Source organism: Ornithodoros turicata, chromosome 3 (genome assembly GCF_037126465.1).
Source record: "Ornithodoros turicata isolate Travis chromosome 3, ASM3712646v1, whole genome shotgun sequence".
In the NCBI taxonomy this organism is placed as follows: Eukaryota; Metazoa; Arthropoda; class Arachnida; order Ixodida; family Argasidae; genus Ornithodoros; species Ornithodoros turicata.
This window is the reverse complement of record NC_088203.1, coordinates 30,643,555-30,662,818: the sequence shown is the minus strand read 5'-3', so window position 1 is coordinate 30,662,818 and position 19,264 is coordinate 30,643,555. Positions and strand designations below refer to the sequence as shown.

The 19,264-nt window shown below is 43.2% G+C and overlaps 2 protein-coding genes across 2 annotated transcripts; one reads left to right on the top strand and one right to left on the bottom strand.

Annotated features, from left to right (window-relative positions):
• Positions 1 to 1,223: 1,223 nt before the first annotated feature.
• Positions 1,224 to 14,226, bottom strand: LOC135388369 (mitochondrial inner membrane protease ATP23 homolog). The gene is made up of 5 exons (XM_064617893.1): positions 13,963 to 14,226; positions 5,199 to 5,244; positions 3,060 to 3,276; positions 2,464 to 2,553; positions 1,224 to 1,574 (listed from the first exon to the last, which is right to left on the bottom strand). The coding sequence occupies exons 1-5, from the start codon at positions 14,192 to 14,194 to the stop codon at positions 1,377 to 1,379; spliced, it is 783 nt and encodes a 260-aa protein (XP_064473963.1). The 5' UTR covers positions 14,195 to 14,226; the 3' UTR covers positions 1,224 to 1,376.
• Positions 13,857 to 18,918, top strand: LOC135388368 (PI-PLC X domain-containing protein 3-like). Its single transcript, XM_064617892.1, has 3 exons — positions 13,857 to 13,915; positions 14,350 to 14,545; positions 16,179 to 18,918. Exons 1-3 carry the CDS (start codon positions 13,898 to 13,900, stop codon positions 17,048 to 17,050), a joined length of 1,086 nt encoding a protein of 361 aa, XP_064473962.1. The 5' UTR covers positions 13,857 to 13,897; the 3' UTR covers positions 17,051 to 18,918.
• The last annotated feature ends 346 nt before the right edge of the window (positions 18,919 to 19,264 follow it).

The following is a 19,264-nucleotide window of genomic DNA, read 5'->3' as shown; positions in this document are numbered from 1 at the left end:
CAGTACAAGCTCTCGAACACTCTTCCGAGCATAGCGCAGACGTCACAGAGCTCACAGCTGCATCCACTCCCGTTCACAGCCGTAACCACGTGACCTCTCGTGCCCTGCCCCACTGGCGGCACCGAGGGTTATGATGTCAGAGCCGCATGACATTCGACATTCGCGCTGCCCATTTTCACCGCATCTATTACCCTCTTTGCTGTGGAACTTTCAATGCAGGTTTACATCGGTGCCAAGAAGTGTTTTTTTATGATGAAAAATGAAAGTCACTGAAAAGGTTAGCCAGCTGTAGGACTCGAACCCACATCTTCTGGATTGCCGGTCCAGGGCTCTACCAATTAAGCTAAGCCATGGCTAAGCTAACACGCCTATTCAGCGACTTCCAGGGTGCGTCAGCTGAAGGAACAAACCAGCCTCTCTCTCTCGCTCATCCTCCTTTCACTCTTACATTTTTGCTCACTCATACACACATTCATACGACGGGATCGACGCAGGCGGCAACTTTTCAGTGACTTTCATCTTTAATTTCTTAGGCAAATTGAGGCTTGTATGTGTTTGTCCCTTCTATGTTGTTCCAGCCTCAGAACTTCAGTTCTTTCATGTTTTTTTTTATGTTTATCTGGGTTAACGTTGGACGACCTGTCGCAACCCCTTCAAGCTTGTTGTAGTTGCGAGTGCTGTTTCCATACCTTAATAAAGCATCCTGGTGGTTTACCAAATGCCACATTGAGATGGTTTCTCCTGACAAGGTCAAGAGGACCTGACCAGCAATGGTCGCGCCTCACGGGGACCATTGGTCACAAAACTTTTTTCGATGTCGCCAGTGGAGTATGCAGGCCTGGGCCATATGGCACACTCCTCCTCCATTTTGCTGCCAAGCTTTCTTCTATAGACTTGTTGCTTCATGAGCTAAGTTGATGAAGTCTGCTATGTCCCTGCGACACGAATAACACATAACAGAGTACACACATACATAAGCAATGCAGGGCATTTTAGATGGCAGGGGAGTGTCTACAAGTCATCGTCTGCCCCCCTCAAAGATGTAATACTGAGTATGACACTGGATGTACCCCATGGTTTATGCAGTGTGTGCGAAGCTGTGCCCATGCTACTTTGATCAAAAATGACAAAGCATAAATGGCATTGAGAAACGGTAAATTCTTCTCCAATTCTGAAAACCTGACACCACCATCACGAGGAACAATTGTCACACGACAGCCAGATATAATAATTTGTTTATTCAATAAAGTATTCACATGTCACCGAGATCCATAGAATGGGCCAAGACTATTCGGAGTCCATGTATCTTCCTATCTTTACAAAGTACCTTCATCATCAAAAACATTAAAATTTGTTTCCTAAACAATGAGTCCATGTCAATCCGTATAACCATAATGATAGCGTTCTCTGTAGGCTTTCTCCATGTCTGCAGAATTCCTGCGCAGTCGCCTTCCCAGGGGTTCTAAGTCATTATAGCACTTGTCAAACACGCGATCCACAGCAGCCCTAGCAACTTCTTGTGAAACATCCTTCACAGCCATGACAGACATCGCAGCTTTCATCTTCACACATTCCTGATGAAACAATGAAACAATGTGCTCGCTTACAACATCACCAGCCTGTCCTAATTTTCCTACGAGGGCGGAGAAACGGGACTTAAACGAGCAGTGAGGTACTTTAGTAGCGAAATCCGTTTTTGATTGTCATGTAATGCTTGGTCACTACGTAACATAGTCAAAAGAGAAACACGCATACTACACATGTGCAGGGCGGACATTTGATACTTACCACTTACTCTTCACTGTATACACCTCTAACGCGTGATGCTTTGTGCATTCTCGTATCTTGTTGCAGTGTAAAGTATATAGTACGCTGCACAATGCAACAAAATATACCCAAGCCGCACAATGTTGCTGCTCGAGACACAGTTGTCTGAAATCGCCAATCAGTGGCACTTCCTTGGTCACCCTCCGAAACGTTGTCTCAATGTTATATTTAAAGGTAGGGCACATGGTACACATGTTTATTACTTGAACACTTACACTTGAACACTTATTACACGGAAGTATACTATGACAGCGACGCTGTTGCATCGGAGTTTAACGGATTTGACTAAATGTGTTTCAAATATAGAATATGCATACGTATATGGTGCACCGCTCTGGTTTATTGTGTATACTGGTGGCAGTACAGAATCTTGTAGCACCATTGCGGTGTGCATTGTACATTGAACATTTTTCAAATTCGGACCATTTTTAGGGGTGCGCGTTATACACGAGTGCGCGTTATACACCGGAAAATACGGTACTTTCATAGAGTATATATGGTTTGGATTAGTATAGGTTGGCGGCCTTATCTGTGCGGTGCTTTCTTTCTAGAATGTCTCTTTTCTTTCGATTTTTTTTTGTCCTGAACTTTAAAAAAAATTCCTCGAATGGCTCTGAAGCATTGAATCATACTTACACTGTGTCTTTTTGCAATATTGAAAGGGGATGCAGTACCTTGAGCAACTGCACTCAAGAAAGAGCAATGGAGTAAGTTGGCAGCACGTATCTGGAAGGAGAGATTTTTTTAAATGTGTGGTGGCATTAAGCTTTCAAGAGGCAACGCTTGTGCACTCTCCCATGGAATTGCACGCTAGTATTAGGGTTGATTCACACGATGCAACTTCTGTTCAAACTTCGTTGGGCATCTTCCATGCTGCTAGCGTGTTCTTGTCTGGGCTACAGAATTTACGTCTCAGAATTTACGTCTCTGAAGTGACACCCTGACAGCCAGCCATACCGATTGGGTGTCTTCGGAGGCGGAGCCAAGTGATTGGCAGGTTGCGCCTGAAGATTCGCCGGAAAAATCGCTTTGTCCCGCAACTCTCGCAACCCAGTTGCGCGCCACTAAAGCTCCATTGTGTGAATCAATCCTTAGTATCTTGCACATTACAACATAATATGTGGAAAGTAAATCTGAAACAACAACTTTATTTTAATGACGATGACTGGGGAGTTTCATCGCCAGGAGTGAGTCTAAACCACTGTAAAAATAAAGTGAAGAAATGTCCTCACTTCAGTGCATGCTAAGTGGTCCATGTTCTTGAGGTCCATCTTTGCCCTGCATTGGTCAAACATGTGTAGAAGTTCATGTGCTAAGGTGCCTTGGACCACACCTTCACTGCGGGCATTATTTTGGCAGATGACTACCTGGTTGAGCTCTGCGTCATAGCCACCTGTGACGATTTTCTCGCACGACTCGCAGGCAATGTTTCTTCGGATGTCCACTTCACTGTCACATGAAAGGGGCAGAATTGGAGCAGAGTTATCGTGTATGCTGAACATGCTGGGTCGTATTCTACGTATCTCAAACACTTGGATGCTGGTGCGTCTGTCACAGTATGGCACTGTGAAGGGACACTGTGGAAGGCAGAAATATCTTCAATCGTGGCACTATATTCGGGGCTCAGTTTTGGTTCACCTCACAGATTGTCGCATTTCTTACGTAGGAGACGTAAAATATGAGAAGTGTGAGCAAAAACCTCCCAGCTGCACTCTGTAAAATCCACTTTGAAAAGGGATTGCTACGAGTGCTACGTTTTTTCGTGTTGTACCCTACGTCGTGATGATGCAGGGTAAAATGGGTGTCACCATAAAATGCAAGGTCCTATGTATAAGTTATGTGTGGCAGTTATTTCGCGATATTAATATAATTTACAATTTTGGATGCTGACACTATCGGAGACAACATTTCGCGTGACCTTCGTTTCATGATGCACACGTTCTCCGCAGTTCTACCACCCACAGCTCGTCTGGGTCGGGGTGCCTGAGGCTTTGCTGGGACACTAAGAGTTGTTGGTGCCTCTGTAACGCCCCACTTGAACCAAACCCTTCCTTGTTGGGCTTGACGTCGACACCACAAATAATTTTTCTTAGTGTTAGGGTAAGTGAGGAGTGACAACATGGTAATAGAATGAGTGTAGTGTTGACGCTTGATGGATGCAGTCAGCGAGTCATTTTGATTTCGTGAAACTCGTCCTTTGTAAATTCTAATAAAGAATCACATTGGCGCTGAAATAAAGGACAGAGACACATAGCACTGACTGACGAACCAAGAATCTTTATTTCGCTTATACTATACTACCGAACCACCCAATTTTTAACCCTTTTAGCCGTATTTGCAATGAGTTCCCACAATAATTATATGCTGTGTGTCTGCATAATGTTCCATTACTACTAATCCCAACGTCTACACAAGCCAGCTGTGAAATTTTTAGCATCATGAAGATGACAAGACGAAAATGGCATACAATTCAAACCCTGAACACTTGATGAGACACCTTATGTACTTAGTTTTCTTTCCTTTGTTTTTCAGATATGATTTCCATATTTTCCGGTGTATAATGTGTGCATTCTGCAGTAAAAACGTGCCCTGAAGAGGTCCTGCGCGTTATCTAATGGTGCACGTTATACACTAAAATATTTTCCTACAGAGTTCTTTTTCTGGTCGGTGTCGTACAAATTCTAGCCTCTTCCAGGGTGTGCTGTGAGTTTCTGACAAATCTCTTAGGATCAGTTGACAAAGCCGGTGAAAGGGTGCTGGACTTCATAAAAATGAATGATGCTGCTTAAGGATGCTATTGAACAGTCAATAATCCTGAATTCATCTTAGAAGGCTGGCGTGATTGAGAAGGGTCGCAAAACTAAATATGTTTCAAGTAAAGCATATGCATATATTATACACTGCCTTGGTTTATTGTGGATAGTGATGGCAGTACAGAAGCTTGTAGCAACATTATGGTGCGCGTTGTGCACCGGTGCACGTTATACATAGAACTTTTTTCAAATTCAGCCCGTTTTTAGGAGTGTGCCCATTATACACCGGAAAATACCGTACTTACCAATGTACTTAGCATTTAGTAACCACACCATAGTAGGCCACAGTCATTTAGCAACGTAGTATACTTTTCCTGACACCGCTACAAACATGGTCATAAATGACAAACAAACTGAAACCTAAAAACTCAAAATCTGTTAGACTGTTCCACGAGAGTATGCTAGTGTTTGAACCTTACTTTTGAAGCACCTTCTGTGTGCAAGTGCAACAACTAAACACCATAAATAACTCCAGGAATTTGAGGCTCTTCTTGTAGAATAAAATCACACTAAATGAACTACGAACAAATCATGCTAACAGACTAATTAACGGCTTACCATCCTGCACTCCTGAGAGCACTGAGCATCAACTTTACCAGCGGGCCTAGAAATCAGATAATGAAGGTGCATTAATTACTAGATGCATGTATATCAACACGTGTAGTGATGTGCAACATAAAACAATCAACGGGTATTCTGTTATCAATGCCAAAATATTTCATGGACAGCTAAACACATGGAAGATCAAATTTGAAAGGGTACAAGGATCAATACTCAGATCATATACTGTAGATCAAGGGCATCAAAAATTGGGGATAACAATCCTCCACAATTCATGCAAGTTTGAGCAATGTGTCCAGCATTCCGTCTCATAAGGTATACATGGGTTCTTCATTTCCGGGTTAAACCCGATTTTTCACGATAGTTCCCTCCCGAACAAATTTTCAAGAATTCGGGTAAAACTCGATATCTATCCAAAACCTCGCGGTTCTTCAACTTGTCATTCTCGGTAAACCGTCGGAAAAGTGGATCATAATATCAACAAAGAGAGCTATTTGTGACAACCTATTTGTCCTCCTTTTATGATTCCCTCCTGCAGAAGTCAAAGACAAGCTTTTGTGGAGCTCGGGCAAGTGTTTGAATACCGCGGCCATTCGCTATCCCAGTTCAGAGTGCAAATATAAAGATTATTGTTTCTCGGCCCAGAGTCACAGCAGTGGCTTGTTTCATATGCCTTTAATTTCACCCGAAAATTCCCCAGTGACATATCAAACAGAGATCACAGTGCCCGATTTCTCCCCGAATTTGAAAAATCATAAAACATGAAAACTAAGAACCCTAGGTACACAAAGGGTTCTTCGCAGGGAAGGGTAACGGTAATGGTAGCTGAAACAGAAACGGAAACGTAAATTATTGTCCGGTAACGGCTATCACCGTTGTGCGATAACATTTCATAACATTTCATTTTATTTTGGTATTTGGATGACCCAATTCTCTGCAATGCTTTAAATACTACACGACAGCATGGAAACAAAAAGCAATATTGGATCTTGAGCGTACATCTCTCCCTTACCTACTCGTCCGAGTCCTCATAACTCCTTTATATCAACACATGAGACTTACACAATATAGACTCCACGCACTCTACTCCACCATAGCACGAGGATGACAGCCTACAATTTTTCTTATATTTTTTTTTACTTTTTTCATTTTACCGTGGCTATGGCAGTATTTACAACTACTGAGAGCGTCCACATATGAATGCTACATTGGAAGAAGGTTATGCCAGTCTTGGGTTGTTGGACTTAGAGTGACTGATGACAGAAAACTGTCTGAAGACTGAAGACATGTTCCTACATCTCTTTAAAAAATGTGGCAAGACGTGCGCATCCCAACGACGTAAAGTTACTTGTGTAGTGTGTAACGCATGATCCCGAAGCAGCACTTAGGTAAAGCAGGGTGCTGACAGAGCCGGACCAGCTGTCCTCACGCAGCTCTGTAACAGCCTTTCCGCTACCGGAAACAGTAACGGAAACGAAATTGAAAAGCTGGTATCAGAAATGGACAATGCAAACGAAAATATAGTAGTAATGAAGAGGAAACGGTAACGAAAATATGTCAGTTACCCTTCCCTGGTTCTTCGTTTTCGGTTTAAGCCTGATTTTTCACAATTTCTTTCAGCATAGTTCCCCCCCGAACAAATTTTCAAGAATTCAGGTTACCTACCCGAAATCCTTGCAGTCCTTCAACTTGTTGTTCTTGGTAAACAGTTGGAAAAGTGAACAACAATATTAGCAAAGAGAGCTATTTATGACAACTTATTTTTCTTGTATGATCCCCTCCTGCAGGATTCAAAGACGAGGTTTTGTGGAGCATGGGCAAGTGTTTGAACACTGCAGTCATTCCCCAGTTCCGAGCGGAAATTTAAAGACCCTTGTTTCTTGTCCCAGTGTCACAGCAGTGGCTTCTTTCATATGCCTTTCGTTTAACCCCAAAATTCCCTGGTGACGCATCAAGCAGAAATCATAGCACGCGATTTCTCCCTGAAATCTCGCATGTAAGCAGCACCCAATTTTTCCCTCCCAAATTTGAAAAATCATAAAATCCAAAAACGAAGAACCCTAGGTATACATTAGGACGAGAGCTGCCAATATTTTGAACAGAGACTGTCCTTCTGGGCGCGGATCTTAACCATTGGCATGGCATTTGAAAGGTTGGGTATGGCGTGTTAAAGGGTTCGTGAATATTATAAGTCAACAGCGTGTGTGGATGGGGAAATATCCAGCTAGGGCTTTACAAGTGTGTGATTCACCTGCATCCTTGAGGCACATTGTTGTCTGCAGGTTGATGACCCGAGCTGTAAAAGCCTAGTTGGATCTTTTCCCATCCACACGTATTCAATAAATATACATTCCCCCCCCTCCATCCACATGTGCTGCTGACCTATAAATATCCATGAACCATTTAGAACATCACTCCTAACTCTTGAACTACCCCACCAATGGTATGGTGTCCAGAAGAAGGAGTCCCTGTTCAAAATACTGCAACCCACATTTTATAAACGTTTGATTTGTGAATACCATGGCTTTATCAACAGTTTGCTGAAAAACCAACTGTATTCTTCTCTATTCCTCGACTTAAGAGTTCCCTCATTTTGTGAACGCTTTTTTCGAGAAACACTCGCCGTTCACAAATCGAGCTTTGACCGTATTGACCGGCTCTTGACCTAAGGCTCTTCCCTTACCCCTCAATGGTTTACTGAATTTTAAATTTTATATCCCATAAGCAGGGATGGGCAGTAATAGTAATACTTTGTATTATAATACTATTACTGTAATACTTTTGAGTATTTGTATTATGTATTATAATACTCATTTTTGAAATGTATTTGTATCTGTATTATAATTAGGGTTTGTGGTTTTCGGCATTTATTTTCAATCCAATTCGGGGGGTGTTTATCGGCATTTATATGGGGGACTATAAACCGGATTTTTTCGGCATCTATATTCCGCCTCAAAAATAAATGCCCGAATACGGGCATCTATTTATTTCGCATGAATGAAAGCCTATTTTGCGCGCGAAGTAACAACGAACCGAAAAGAAGTGAATCGATTCATGGTTTCATTAACAATGTCTTTTATTGCCTGTGCCAAACCAGCAAACAAGGAGACTACCTCTTGTTGTAATAGATGCAAGCGTACATCATCAAGCTGGCATCTGTCATAGCGGCTCGCTCTTGCGATTAATAACACGCAGTTTAGAGAACGCGCGCTCAACATTAGCGCTAGAAACAGGAATAGCCAGTATGCTTAAGGCGCACTGCGATAACAAAGGCCATGTGCTGGAACAGGCCGACCAAAGCTGCATAGGAGATATATCCACCTGTTAGGCAGGGCATACAACATATTCGAAAAACTCGCGCTTTATATCATCCATACGAGATTCATCTCGTAGAACTAATAAGAATAAGTCCTCATACAGTGAAGTGCCTCGAAGTGCCTTGAAGTGCCTCACGAACGGAAACAAGGGTCACTCCAAGTCGTAACTGGAAGGGAGTAGATAGAGGAATACAAAGAACACAAAAATGAACCAGAAGGCTAGGGCAGGGGATGAGCGATCGGCTTTTGAAACCGTTTGGGAGCTCCGTGCACTCGTGATCTCTTTTTAACCGGACAACAACAGACCACAACGGTTCTGAATAGTAAATTCACTAAAGATAGGTGTGTCACTAAGTACGTGTGCTGCCAAAAGGCTGTCACCGACCGCACAATAGAGCTGAGGTCATCCTCCTATAACCGCTTAAGCACAACAAAACAAGGGCACAGCCTGAAGATAATGCCACGTTCGAGAAATAGACGACAACGGGAGATTCCAAGGGGATTTCCCTTTGCGGTTCCAGGAATGGCAGCTGTCAAGGTACGAGAAATTCGGATTTTTTCGGAATATTCCGAATCTGAAAAAAATCATTCGGGGGGTGTTTTCCGGCATTTTTCGGAAAATGCCGAAAACCACGAACCCTAATTATAATACACAAAACGAGGTATTACATGTATTATAATACTTTTGAAGGTGTAATACTTTCCCAGAGGTCGTAAGTTCGACCTGCAAAGTGTCACCCGTGCACTTTATCAGTAATTTTTCGGGTCCCACAAACATTTGAACACGAACAAGGCTTTTATTACAGTGTTCCCCTGCCCCAAATTATCCCAAAGCGAGTGACTTTGGGGCCAGAGGTTACTGGAGGTTTCCTCGCATTCCTTCCACTTCAGAATCCGTAAGGATGAGTCATACCAGTACAAGCCCTTTGTCTTATGAAAGAGTGCGTGCAGCCAGTCACCCCTGTACGTGGTTGCACTATGGGCAGTCACAGGTTTTTGAACGGCCCACATTTTATCGTCCAGAGTGGATGAAATCAGGGCTCTGCCACAGTGAGAGCAAGTTGTTCACTGCGATCGAATTGATCAGCGCTATCTGATCTTATTCGGAAAGATCAGGCCAGGTGCAAAAATGTAAGTGTGAATAAAACGTCATTGGAGAATGATTGTCTCGACAAGTAATGGGCATATATCTAAGTAATTCTTCTGTTCTTTTCCTTTTTTTCTTCCCAAGTTAAGTATATTACAAGCGTATTACAAGTATTACTCGTGTAATACACAGAAGTATTAGTATTATGTATTATAATACTCATTTTTGAAATGTATTTGTATCTGTATTATAATACCGATTTCTAGGAAGTATTATGTATTAGTATTATAATACAAAATATGAGTATTACTGCCCATCCCTGCCCATAAGGCAGATTTTTATGGCATTTGCACATTCCCTGGCATTGTGAGAGCATCACTGACACACAACACGTACCAAACCGAAAGATATCAGTCCCTATTATTCCCGCAGAGGAATTCCGTAAGTGAAACATATTTGGAGTCCTTCCACACTGCATATGGCATGCATCCTCCTAGTATGCAACTTTTCTGCGTGCAGAAAGTTCTTAATGCACCACTCCTTCAACCTTCATCTCCTTTCCCCTTGTGGGAAGGGGATTACCAACATCTCCTGTCACAGTTAGTCAAAATATTTCCTCGAGACTTCCTCATTTTTTACCTGCGTTCATGAGGCTGAAGGAAATGTTTTGTTTAAGTACACAACATGGTAAGCTCTTAGGCAATGAATAACAATGTGAATTACTTGAAGAACGTAGTGGAGTGGTTGATGAAATTGCACATCAGGGTGACAAGGAGATGTAAAGACAACGCATGAACGAAGTCACACGAGTGTTGTCTTTACGTCTCCTTGTCGATATGCAAGACTACTTTACTTGCATGATTAATGCAATACTTTACCCGCAAAGTTGCACCACAGAGGGGATGCAACAACAATGCGTACAAAAAAGAATCTCAACAGTTCGCTGTAATAAAATCGCTAAAACAGTTCTAAAAACAAGTAAGGACAACACTGGATGGATGCACTGCACTTTCAACAAAGGTTTAAAGAGCCGACACCCTACACACCTTACAAAATACACCAGCGCCATGTCGCACCACTCCATAAACACGTTTTTAGCTTGTGTTTTCAAGGAATTCATGTATCCTATCAGAGTAAAAGACTGAGCTCCAACTAGCACAATTTAAAATGTGTTAACGGGCTAAAAGCGTGTTTATGGAGTGGCATGACGTGGCACTGGAGCGTTTTGCAAGGTATGTAGGGTGTCAGCTCTTGACCTTTGCTGAAAGTGCAGTGCGTCCGTCCAAAGTTGTCCTTATTTGTTTTTAGCACTGTTTTAGCGATTTTATTATGAGTGACCAACTGGCCCAAATTGGTACTTTAGACATGGTACTACTATCCTATTCCAAAGCATGAGAGTAGGTGTTTCAAGAACCAATGCTGGACATGCACACGCATCAAAACAGCGATTACCACGACACTCTGCCTATATAATAGTATCTTCTGATATTCTATTCTTTTTTCTGAGCAGTGTGCCTGTTACTCGATGACAGAAACAGTAGAAAAATGCAGATTGTAAGACAACGGCACAAGGATGGCCAACAGATGATGCAATGCAGAGACTGCACACAGCCACAGAAATGAATGCACAGATCCATAACTCAAAAACCCGAGACTGAGGGGACAAAAAAACAACAACACAGACAAGGTCTCGGGTACCTTGTCTGTGTTGCCATATTTTGTCCCCCAGTCTCGGGTTTTTAAGTTATGAATCTATACCACCAGCTGGCTTGCTGCCTCTCTATCCTCTCGAATGCACAGAGTTGTGTGTCTATGCTGCTCATAGAGAGACGTCATCATCAGCACTAAACTTGAGTGAGTCAAGGCCATTCTTTCCCAATATCTGTGCAAACATACAAATATTTTCGAGTGCCCTTTCCCCCAAATATTTATCCCGTATACATACCTCTGTCACAGGGCAACCAGTTGTTGTGCGAGTTTGCGTTTAAACATGTTTCGGTTCTCCGTTTTTGCGAGTTAATTTAGACAAGAGTTAGAACGGGCACTTGTTCGGCTGGCCATGACAGCTCGGGGATTCCAGAATTTACTACCTCCAGATGTTTTGTAAGACGCGTTGGAGGGACAGTCCGAGTAAAGAAACCGGACACTTCGACGCAACTATGGGTGTGTACTCCGGGTTGTTCTCGACCCCCTGCGGCGAGGCCAGGCATGGCATTTTTGGGTCGGTCGCACCGTTTACGGTAACCCGATGCCACATGTTTTTCGTCCAGAATCTTTTGGCTCCCAAATTCTGGGAATTGTCTCCAGACTTTGTCTTTTGGAAAGTGAAAAAATACATTATCGTTTTTTACGTTAAGTAGCCAGTCGTGTTGGGTGGCAGGGGCGTGGTGACCCTTTTTCCCACCCAAGAAATGAGGGATACCCCGTGAAATAAGTTTTGGAAGCCCCGTTTAACGAGGTTATATAACGGGATAGTTGAAAGAAATTAGGGGAGTCCGGTAGTCGATTTGGGAAGGAGAAGAAAGACAACGCGAACGGGGTAGCAGCGGTTTTCCCGCCGGGGAAGTTTGGGAAGAGTGGCGGCGACACTAGTTTCTGTTTCAAGTAACAGTGTCGACGATCGGTTTGTAGTATCGAATGCAGGTTGCTGCATAGAAAGTGGTTGATTGATGTGAAGTGTGCAAGAGTGTGTGCCACGGTGTGACGTCGAGGGAAACGCAGAAGACACGCCAGCACAACAAGAAGACGTCTCAGGCTCTTCGAAGTTTCTACGGACTTCCCCACCCCTATACAGCTAAGTGATTTCTATGAGACTGGCATAGTGCAATTTTGTCGAGTAGTCTGAGTAGTGGTTTTGATTGTGAATGTAAGAAGCCGGGATACATTTTGTGCATTTTGGTTGGTGCCTGGGTGACGAGTGTGACTTTAGGATCGTTGAGCAGAGAGTATCGTCGGGAAAGTTGTAGGATCGCAGAGGTGGAATGTTTTAGCGTGTGATATACCTTCATTTCTGTGTTTGTTGTGAAGTATTCAGTAAAAGTGCAAGTTTCATTGTTTGTTGAAAATGAGTCTGGGTTCATTCATTACCGCACTGGCCACAGTCCCTCCACTAGCCGGGTCCGAATCTATACATTGATCACGGGTGTAGGTTTACTCCACTCATTTAGACTCGAACCCGTGACAACCTCACAGTTTAGAGAAAATGTGCACTATATATGCCTTTGGCTCAAAATTTCTTAAGATCCTGGATATAGGTACAAAAATTAGTTTGAAACAATCTCCATTAATATCCATGACGCAAACGCGAACCTAGGGGAAAATAAATAAAAAGACGCCTCTAGTCTCCCAGTCTCAGGTTTTCGTCCTGGGTATCTGCCACCAGCTCGGTTGCTTTTTGTCTATTTTGTTTCATTAATATGTTACCAATGGGATCTTCAAAACAATTACTGCATAACAGCTCCGCAACATATCCTCTCTTATATTGCATGGTCCATATTTACCAGGGCCAAGGGCAGATCCAGACCCTCACTTTGGAGAGGAGGGGGATGTCTTCCTTGTCGAAGCACGTAACGGGAGCATCCCCCCCCCCCCCCCCCCCCCCCGAATCTGCCACTGACCGGAGCACAGACTCATGGCCTACTGCAATATTTGAATCTAATCGTTAGCTGTGGTAATGAGACACTTCACTCATTCTCAAACTAAACTTTTCGCTCGAGTCGAGATGTCATATCGCAGCACGCTCTCTGTACCATGATTTTTTTTTTTTTTTTTGTGCTATTGAAAGCTGTCTCAATTTCTCAGGTACGTTATCAATTTGTAGCGGGAACCTGCAACATTAAAGGAACACCATCATTAAAAGGTTGAAATATGGGAGTCGTCATGAAAGCCTGACAGCATCAGATTGATTGACACATTAGGCACCTCGATGCTCGTGCTGTGTTTATCAGTTTGTGTTTTAGCATCAGAACAGTTACTTTCTACTATGAACACTTTCATCACACAATTTCCCTAGTGGCTAGAAAAAGGCTAGGAAATCAGGTACAGGATTTCACCTAAGATACAGCAACTTTCCTCTAATTACACTGATGTTTCGACATAAGCTGTTTTAAGACCGCGTACATGTTCAGCGTAACCTCTCGTGTGCACACGCAAAGAGCAAAGCGTGCGTCAGAAAGTCCAGATATTGCCTTGAATGCTATGAATAAGCGCGTCAAAGTCGAAGATACACTTGAGAGTCCAAATGCTCACGGACTCGTTAGCACAATCACAGCTGCTGCAAAAGCCATGACGACATGGAGCTTTACACGGCGGTAAGGCAAAACATATCACCACGTATTCACGTATTTCACAAACTTACTTTTTTTCACGCAGTTGTATACGTTCTTTTCGCACCGCACGTTATCAATACTGTCTCTGCCTTCACCGAAAAAAGCCTTTGGAAGCCACCCGGGATCCATTTTGCCTCCCCTTCGTTCAGGATAGTATTTGAAGCCTTCATCCTCCCTCTTATTATTATTCTGTTGGTCATCTTTCGGCGAAGATTCTTCGTGTATTTGGGCAGCGCGCACGTTTTCACTGGGCATCGCCATGATAGTTGTAAAAGTTCCCCTAGCGCCACCTAGAATCGTCTGCTCCCAAATGAAACAAATGCTCATCATTACCGTCATTATAGAAGAAATGTTTTATACCGCCGTTAAAAACATCTGTATCCGGATTTATTTATCAAGTACTAACTTCTTTTCAGGTCATCTACTTCGGGATGTCGTTTGCTGTTTGCAGCGTCGGGCTCGGCCGCCAGCTGAGTGCAAAAGCAAAAGTGTACACTGCTGCGAACATGGCTTCGCAGTCGGACGACAGCATATCGGTTGATTTAGAAAATTGGATGTCCAAATTACCCCAAGAGCTTCATAGTGTACCCATCAACAACCTTTCTATTCCTGGTAAGATGCTGTACTTTATGAGCGCGCTAGACGCTAGTCTGTGAGGATCATATCAGATGTCGCCCGTACGGTGAAGTGTGATCTACAGGGTGACGCGCAAGAGCAGTTATTACGTATTCCTTGTTTCCAAACATCCATAGCTGTTGCTGGCCCGTACGGAGGTATTGGCAGAACGCACGGAAGGATTACTGACATGTGCGATTGTAACGGTGCCTAATTTATGCAAAGGAACTTGCCTGTTATTACTTTGTATGTAGTTGAGGGCTTGAGCCGGGGTGTGGCTCGCACAGGGAGCTGAATCGAAGTAAAAGCAGAAAAGACTGACGCCGTGTAAAATATGTCTTGGTTATAAACTAGAGAGATCAGACGGCGATATTCTGCACAAACAGCGAGTCTAACATGGAAAACTGCGCGTTATTTTAGAACATCTCTGTGCTGCGAGCGTGTTTTCCTGGTTTGATTGTAAGTGCGCTATATGTCGCAATCAATACGTATGAAGCAATTTAAGTGATTTACTTATCGCGTGTGTGCTTTTCACGCCAGTTGATCCATTGAAAGGTGCGATATTTTAGTGGCTCTGAGGTGTAGCTCGCGCCAACAAAAAAACAATATCTCTGGCTTCTGCGGCACTGCGCATTTAAACCGTCACTTTGCGTAGAGATCTCATGTTGGAGTTTGTGGGTATATAATCTCCTGCGGAAACAGGACAACGGTACGCGTGTTACTGAGAATGTATTGCAACATTAACAAAAAAAAAAAAAGCGATACATCGCCTCATTTGTCAGATTCACGCTTTATTTTAGTGAAAGCCGCAAGAACACAAGTAGTATATTTTCACAGGCTGTTTTGGCATTTAGAAACAAACAACAAAAAAAGAACGAGTTGAGCCTGGATAACTGCAAAACATCCCATATGTGACATATATATTTCAAAGTGGAGTAGTCCGAGTACCTCAAGTGCTGCGCGCCATTTCTACACCCTCTGGTTGTTTAAGGGCACCTAACCTATAATAAAATCATTATTGTTCGTATTGTCACGGGATGCAAGTTCCCGCATTCTATTCAGCGGACGTGCACCTTTACTCTACGCTTGGCTTTTCAATTGGATAAAGTGCCACGGGAGTTCAGAAAAATGTTGCACCTGCTCGAGCAGATGACGTGAATGTAGCTGCGATTGTTGGTGATGTCTTATCATCGATCTGGTGCATATACTCACGATCAATTTTATTAGGATGGATCTGTTCTTGCTCCTCGAGTCAATTAATACAATAACAATGTGTTGTACAGTTTGTTTGCACTCCTTTACACTGCCCCATGCACTTTTTGGGTTCAGAAAGTCCCTCCTTTGTGTGAAGAAATCAAGAGGGTGTGTATTTTGATAAACCCAATTTTCATCCACCATATGTACAGCCATATCTGTCAGCATAAGGAGGAGGGGAGTGAGTTTCATGACAAAAAAGTCTGCCAAGAACCTCAGTGAAGCGCTGTCTTTTTCTTCAGTGTACCCACTAAATCGAGTCCACTTTCCTTTGAGAATGGCACCCAGGGTCGTAACATTTTTGGTACTAGTGCCAGCACTTGGACAGCTTAGCCACCCTGTGTACCACCATTAGAACTTAACTGTTCATTTGCAGGCTCCCACAATTCTGGCAGCTACTCCCTGTCACCCCAGTCTCCCGTTGCACCAGACAACGAGATCTATGGCACTCAGCTCATCAAAACTCTCGGACCCATTGGCAAGCACATCCTCTACAGCTGGTCTCTCACCCAATCCGAGACGGCAAAGCAACAGTTATGTGCTGGCATACGATACTTTGACCTGCGCATCGCCACAAAGAGCGACCCCAAAGACCAGAACCTCTACATTGTGCACGGCCTCTACGGCTACGCCATCGACAACTTCTTCCTGGAAGTCAAGGCATTCCTCGACGAACATCCTAGGGAGGTCCTGCTCCTTCATTTCCAACACTTCTACAACATGTCGGACGACGACCACCAACGTCTGCTTCATAAGCTGACGAGCACCTTCGGCGCACTCATGTGTCAGTTCACCGAGAAGCTGGAAAACCTGACGCTGACCTCCCTTTGGAGAAAAGGCTCTCAGGTCCTTTCGTTTTACAACCACGATCGTCTGGCCAAGTACCACCCATTCTTGTGGCCAGCCAGTTACATCCCAAATCCATGGCCAAACACTGATAACGTCAGTGCTCTAGTAACGTTCTGGGATAATCAGATTGCTAAGGGAAGAGATGCAAACAGGTTCTCTGTACTACAGGGCGTCGGAACACCACAGGCTACAACTGTAGCGTTCCACATCTGTTCGAGTCTTCGGACTTTAATTGTACCAAAAGTCAACGTGGCATTGGATAGTTGGGTGGTGGGAAAGGTTCCAGGAGGCGAGCACGGTGTCAACGTAGTCATGTGTGATTTTATGGAGATGGATGACTACCATATGCCCAAATTGGTTGTGGACTTGAATTTAAAGTTGTTGGAGAATTTGGCATAATCCTGGCCTTAATGATTGTTGTAATGGAGTGATAAGACTAGCAGGCACCCTCAACTCCTAAAACATGCACCACGTAGGCCCAGGACCAATTGACTGCAGTGCAATGCCTAGTCTATTATTTCTGCTCAATCATGTCGTCGTCTTTCTCGCAAGAAGCTAAACCTTTGCTCCAACATGGGCGAGAGAAACCATTGTTTAAGCACATGCACCATAGACAGCCACGTGTTCCGCAACGAGGACAAGTAAATCTGGCTCTCTTTCCAGGTTTCATAATTTCGAGTTCACTTTGAACAATTTTAGTTGAATTAAAATTTATGGTGCTCGTTCCCATGCAACGAACAACTCCAGCCATTCCAACTGAGCTGAGGATTCCTACAAATGATAAATATATCCTCTGGGTGTTGAGCACAGTTAGAAATTGACTCAGCCGTTTGCAACTGTTGTCTGCTAGCAGGTCATGAGGATTTAATGAATTTGTGCAAATTTATGGCCAAAGAATGAGTACCTGTATGCTGAACGCAGATGTTGAATAGAAAGGACAATTTTTTTTTCTTCTTCATTGAAGTATTTTACTGTGAAATAACTCATTGTTATAGTAATTTTGTTTAAGACTCGTAGTTATCTGCAGTGAGTGCAAATCTATGTTGACGTATACCACGTGCTCTGTACTGCTGACAGGCCTGCCCACATACAGAGTGAAGTTGCACTGTTACATGTATGTGGACACTGTACAAAATGTGAAGATACCACTGATTCAAAGATTTAATATTGTAAAATTCCTACTGTTGGCATTTACAAAAACCAACATTGTGTAATATACAGGAACCACAATGCATTTATCAAACACGCCAGAAATGCCTAGAGCAACACATACATACTAGTTTGTACCCTGCACACTGTATATTGAAATGGCAGCATTATCTCTGTACGAGCGTTGCTTTATGTATTGTCAGCTGTCCAAAAGTGCACCGATGCAAGAGAGTCCACAAAATTCATGACGCTAGATGGAAGTTTAACAAGGATGACACACAACGTAAGACAGAAGATTCGAGACTCACTGCTCCGACCATCATAGGGACAAAAGGGATCAGGAAATAATAAGAGGCCATGCTTATTATAGAAAAAGGGTCAGGGTGTGTTAGCTCACTATCTATAGCCCCATCCAAAAAAGGAAGTTGAATTTGTAGGCCAAGTTTGCAGATGCTAAAGCCCTCTTTCTCACGTAGGTCAGTTACGCTGACGCAGTAAAGCCAGTTATTAGGAGGAGTTTGTGTTGTCTTTGTTCTACTTTCCTCCAGCGGCAGGAGTACAGCTTGAGACAAAAGTTTACGGAACATGGCACTGGCGTGTTTCTTCGGAGCAGCTCCTGCTAGGTATTAGGAACAGATCGAATATGAAACGGGTGAGCAGCTTCTATCCATCTCTCAGTATGTGTGTCTGTTCCCGTTTGCTGCTAGGGTGTCGCCTCAACAGAAAAATATGACACTGTGGTGTTCCATAAACTTGTTTTCCCAAGCTGTACGTGGTCAAGTTGCATTCCTGAAAGTGGATCCTTTTACAGCTGTTCCACCTGCTAACTTCAAACTGCATTTTGTGTGTGTGTGCCTTGGAAAAGAACTGTTGAATCATCGTGATCATTACAATTCTTAATTTACAACAATCGTCCGTAAACATATTTCAGATCAGGATTTTGCCAAAACCTGCGAAGGTTGAGGATACAGACTGATATTGCAGCGTTCTGTTGATATTTTGTGTACACTTGTTCGAGATTTCACATTTACTCGCATAATGAAGCACTTTTTGAAGTGTAAACATAGCGCCACAAAGGGGTTGCGTTGATTACGATATTAAAATCGGAACATGTTTTATATCGGGTGTTTGTCAAACCTGTGACTGTTGGAGGTACAGGTACTACGACCAACATTGCAGCATTCCCATTCATATTTTATGTACACTCGTTGGAGATCACACATTTACTCGCATAACGAATGTGCTTTTTAACGAATAAACGTAGCCCTGCAAAGAGGGTGCGTTAATTGTGCTATTAAAACCGGTGCTCGCTCTATATCGCCACCATCTCTGTCTGGTACCTGCTGGCGATGCTGCTGAAGTCTGTGTGCAAAGTATGCATGGAAAAAATGTATGCTTTAGTTATGCAAGGAAATACACTAACACACGCAAAATACCTAGACCAAAACGCAAATGTCATTGTGG